This window comes from Miscanthus floridulus, unplaced genomic scaffold (genome assembly GCF_019320115.1).
Source record: "Miscanthus floridulus cultivar M001 unplaced genomic scaffold, ASM1932011v1 fs_336_1_2, whole genome shotgun sequence".
NCBI classification, from domain to species: domain Eukaryota; kingdom Viridiplantae; phylum Streptophyta; class Magnoliopsida; order Poales; family Poaceae; genus Miscanthus; species Miscanthus floridulus.
Window position 1 is genome coordinate 18,555 of NW_027096603.1, and position 5,283 is coordinate 23,837.

A 5,283-nucleotide genomic window follows, 5' to 3' on the forward strand; every position below is an offset into this window, starting at 1 on the left:
ACCATAGAATGATAGTTCGTAGATTTCTTTAATTCTTCCATAATAGTTGAGTCCATCTGTGCCGGGCATAACAACTTCGTTGTTTGTGGTTTTTCGATTGGGCCGACTCTGCTCGTAGCTTGTTGTGTGAAAACGATATCCATTCACGTCATAACCGGTAAATGACTTGACCCTAATGGCACAATCGTTTGCAACCTGTCTCAGCTCGTCACTTATAGGCGCATCAGTTTGGGCATTCTGTTTGAACCAACAAATGAAATCGGGGCTCTCTGGTCCCGCACCCCGTGAAAGAAGGGTATCATTTTCTTGCGGGGTAGGTTGCCTTGATCCATGCTAGGATTGACGAAGAAATTCCCTGTACCAACGAAAAATAAAGGGGTTGGACGAAGAAACAAGGACATACGGCAAAATGAAACAAGTTCGTTTAGAACTTACCCAATGAACGGCTGCACCTCGACAAGGTTGGTCAACACATATAGCATGATACTGCGCCACTCTTCATTTTTCAATTGCTTAGTGGTCGATGCACTTGTGCTTCCGAGTTGCCCTTGGAAAAGGCTGAGGTTTGATTCATTTTCGCCAGTATTATAACGAGAGGGTGGATTATAAATGCTAGGAAGGTTCTTAGTGTAGTATTTCTTTGTGAAGTTCGACACCTCCTCTAGAATGTATGCCTTTGCAATGGAAGCCTCAATTTTGGCTTTATTTCTACATTTTTTGCGAAGAGTCTTCAGACATCTCTCGATTGGATAGCACCAACGGTTCTGCATGCCCCCCCATCCATGCCTCATACGAGAGGTGCACAATCAAATGCTGCATCGGCAAGAAGCAGCCGGGTGGAAAGATCTTCTCTAACTTACAGAGCAACATGGGTACCGCTTTTTCCAAGTCATCAATGACGGTCCGAGAGAGCTCCTTGGCACAAAGCTGGCGGAATAAGTAGCTCAACTCTGCCAGCACTTGCTAGACATGCTCCGGGACATAGCCACGAATCATCGCCGGAAGAAGCCGCTCAATCCATATGTGGTAGTCATGACTCTTCATCCCGTTGACTCGCAGAGTGCCTAAGTTCACTCCCCTCTTTAGATTCGCTGCATACCAATCAGGGAACATTAGCGTCTTGATCCATTCAAGTACTTCCCTCCGTTGGTCCTTTTTCAAGACGAAATCGACCTTAGGCCTTCTCCAGGTCTTGCCACGACTAGGAGGCTGCATCTCTTGATTTGGTCTATCGCACGACGTTGCCAGGTCCACTCTAGCCTTAGGGTTGTCCTTAGACTTTTCAGTGTCCATGAGTGTTGCCCAAAGTGCCTCGGCGATATTCTTTTCAGTGTGCATTACATCAATGTTATGTGGCAGAAAAATGTCATCGAAATAGGGGAGCCTCGTCATGCCTGAGATATGAGTCCACATATGTTGCTCACCATATCCCACAAAACCACCTTCTTCATTGGGCACGAGAGCATCTATCTGAGCATGAACCTCAGCACTAGTCATCATCCACGGTGCAGGGTTCGTCACTTTGACACCTTTCGTAAAGTTCTTGATGTCTTGTCTGAATGGATGGTCAAGAGGTAGGAATTGACGATGTCTGTCGAACGACGAATACTTGCCACCCTTCTGCAACCAAATGAACCTCACACCTTCCTTGCATATTGGGCATGGGAACTTCCCATGAACACACTAGGCGTAGAATATCCCATACGCCAGGAAGTCATGTAGGGAGTAGTGGTACCAAACGTGCATTTTGAAGGTTGTCTTTGTAGCTCGGTCATATGTCCATACCCCTTCGTTCTAAGCACGGACAAATTCATCAAACACGGGCTCCATGAATACACCCATATTACTCCCTGGGTGTCTAGAAATTATCAACAACAAGAATACGTTATGTCGTTGAAAGGAGACACCGGGGGGGGGGGGGGAGATTAAGGGGGATAACGAAGATGGGCCAACATGTGTATGGGGCAGCCATCATTCCATAAGGATTGAATCCATCTGTTGCCAGCGCGACACGTACATTACGAGCCTCATCTGCTTTGTCATGATGTTTGTCATTAAAGCAGATCCAAGCTTCACCATCAGATGGATGTACCATCTTATCAGGATTGTACCGTTTGCCATTTTTATGCCATGTCATCTATTTCACGGATTCCTCGGTCATGTATAGCCGTTGGATCCTCGGTAGGAACAGAAGGTACCGTAGGATTTTCATAGGGATCGTAAGTTGCCTCTTCTGGCCATCATCAGAGTCTACCTCCAGGTACCTAGAGGATTTACACTTTGGACAAAACTTTGCATGCTCGTGTTCTTTCCTAAATATGACGCACCCCTTCGCACAAACATATATCTGCTCATATGGCATCTTAAGTGCACGAAGGAGTTTCTGTGACTCGTACATGCTCTTTGGCACAATGTGGCCCTCTGGAAGCAGGGTGTCAATCACGGCCAACATCTTATCGAAGCCAGGTCGACTCAAGTTTAACTCGGACTTCAACCCCATTAAGCGTCCAATGGCATCCAGTTAAGACACCGTTGACCGATCGTGAAGGGGTTTCTGTGCCGAGTCCATCATGTCATAGAACGCCTGTGCGGTAGCCTCCATCTCCTCCTTCTCACGTCCCTCATCAAACTGTCCTTGGTGAAAGTCATCTAACATGTCTGCTACCTAGGCATCAGCATCAAAAGCCTCCACCCATGGTCTCACCACCTCCTCTCTCATACGATGGGCTTCACCATGGTGGACCCACCGGGTGTAGTCTGGCGTAAATCCATTCTTCACAAGATGTTTACCCATTTCCACCTTGTTTACCCTTCTCCTGTTTCCACATTTGCTGCAGGGACACAAAACTAGGCAATGTCCTTTAGCAGCCTTGCCAAATGCACTGTTCAAGAAAGCATCGGTCTTGTTCATCCATTCCGTGGTGTAATCACTCCGACTTCTCCAGCCCGTGTACATCCACTGACGGTCATCTATCCTCTAATATATGTATCAACAAGTAATGTAACCATCAATTGCATCTACATGGTGTTTCTACTGTCTAATAGGTGAGGATAGGTCATAATTCCACCTGCGAATGCGTAGATGAGGTTAGTTTCCATGCTCTACTCTTATCCAAGATAGAATTTTGGCAGCACCTCCCCGCTGTTCTCCAGATACACGTCCTGCCAAAGAAGAGTGCGTATCCGGAGAACAACGGGGAGGTGATGCCGAAACTCTATCTCGGACCGGAGCAGACCATGGAAACTAACCCATCTACGCATCCACAGGCTGTCAAAAAACGTGGACAATCCGAAACAGATACAGTCATAGATATGCAAAGATCTATATACCTCCAACCGTATCTCTTTCGAACGGGAGACGCCTAACTGGGTTACGCGATCTATGACCATGATACGGAAAGAGGGGTTATACCTAGGGTGGCGGCGGAGTCAGGCTAGCGGGGCCGTGGCAGGTCGGTGCAGTGGCGAGGCGACGCGGTGTAGGCAGACCGGCACGACGACGGGAACTCCGACTCAGCTCTGGCGGGCTCTTCTCTACAAAAATGGAACAAAATACTGTCAGTTTAAAAAAATTCGGCAGAACCTCCCCTGCACGGTGAGGTTTCCAAAACCTGCAAAAAACAACGGCACGATGGCCGACAAGCACATATGTCTCAAGAGAAGCCATGTAGTTTGGATATCAATCCATGCAGAAGAATATATCCAAGTAGTACCACTACTTCTACTACTACTTCCACTATTGCTACTACTACTACCACTAGTTCTACTACTATTACCACTATTGCTACTACTACTACCACTAGTTCTACTACTACTACTACCACCACCACCACCACCACTACTACTACTACTACTACTACTACTACTAGCACTAGTTCTACTACTACTACTATCACTAGCACTACTACTACTGCTACCACTAGCACTACTACTACAACTAATACTACTACAACTATCACTACCACGACAACAAGAAAGAGGGCATACCTGACGGGCGCCGGGGGTAGGGGCGGGCGGCGTCGGGGTCGGGGTCGTCGGAGTCGGGAACGGGGTCGGGCACGGGCGGCGTCGGGGCGGGCGGTCCACGGGGCACGACCGGGGGCAGGGCCGGCTCCTCCTCCTCCTCCTTCTGCACCTCCTCCTCCTCCCCTCCTCCTCCTCCTCCCGCTCCTCCTCCTCCTCCTCCCCTCCTCCACCCACCGACGTTGGCGGGCCGACGTGGGCGAGCTGGCCATGCTCGGCCACACACGGGCGCAGGGGCGGGGCCTGCGGGGGTGGGGGTAGGCGTCGGCGCGTGGCACGAGGAAGGGTGGGGCGGGTTGCGGCTGCGGCGGCCGACGCGCGGCGCGGGAGCGGGGAGGGGCTGCGGCGGGCGCGGCGCACGGGGAGGGGAGGGCGGCGCACGGCGCGGGGAAGAACGACGGGGGCGCACCGGCGGGTGAGCGGGCGGGGCATGGCGGCGCGCGTGTGTGGGAGGGAGGGAGGTAACAGTTCGGTGGTTAAGTGTGGATGGACCCTTTGCCGAGTGCCCCGATCTGGCACTCGGCAAAGGAGGCCGGTTTGCCAAGTGCCAGATCGGGGCACACGGCAAAGGTGTTTTCCTTTTTTTGAAATCTAAACCCTAAACCGCACTGCATCGTATTTTTTTTAAAAAAAATACCACTTTGCCGAGTGCCGGACGGAGAGGCACTCGGCAAACATTTTAAAAAAAATTGGCACGCTCTTTGCCGAGTGTCCCACGGATACTCGGCAAATGGAACACTTTGTCGAGTGCCTGGCAGCTGGCACTCGGCAAAGAGCATGTTTGCCGAGTGTCAAAAGATGACACTCGGCAAACCAAATTTTTTTTTTGTATTTTGACCTCCAAACTTTTTCTGTAGTCCTCTTACAGTACTTGGTACTCCATGTCGAAATTTGGTATATTTCACGAACTGTTTGCTATATTTAGTGAATTTATTTCATTTAATTGAATTTTTTTGGAAAATGCAAATTTGAACTGTACGTGCATCGAATAATGGAATTTAATGATTCAAAAAATGATATTCATGCTATTGAGTGTAGTGTGAGGCCGTATCCAGGAACGGACCCAAAATTTCGAACATCTTGTTCACGAAACATGACCACGAACCTTCGGACGAATTGTTTTTAAATTCTATAAAATGCAAACGAAGTCCGAAAATCATGAAACTTGTCGAGATGGCATGATATCGTATGTGGAGGATGTGATAAAAATTTGAGAAGGTTTGGTGCACGTTATCACGTACGATGCTTACAAACCAGGAC

The 5,283-nt window shown here is 49.1% G+C and overlaps 1 protein-coding gene across 1 annotated transcript; it reads right to left on the reverse strand.

The window, feature by feature from the left end:
• Positions 1 to 3,434: 3,434 nt before the first annotated feature.
• Positions 3,435 to 4,455, reverse strand: LOC136531382 (uncharacterized). The gene is made up of 2 exons (XM_066524049.1): positions 4,136 to 4,455; positions 3,435 to 3,534 (listed from the first exon to the last, which is right to left on the reverse strand). The coding sequence occupies exons 1-2, from the start codon at positions 4,453 to 4,455 to the stop codon at positions 3,435 to 3,437; spliced, it is 420 nt and encodes a 139-aa protein (XP_066380146.1).
• Between the last annotated feature and the right edge of the window lie 828 nt (positions 4,456 to 5,283).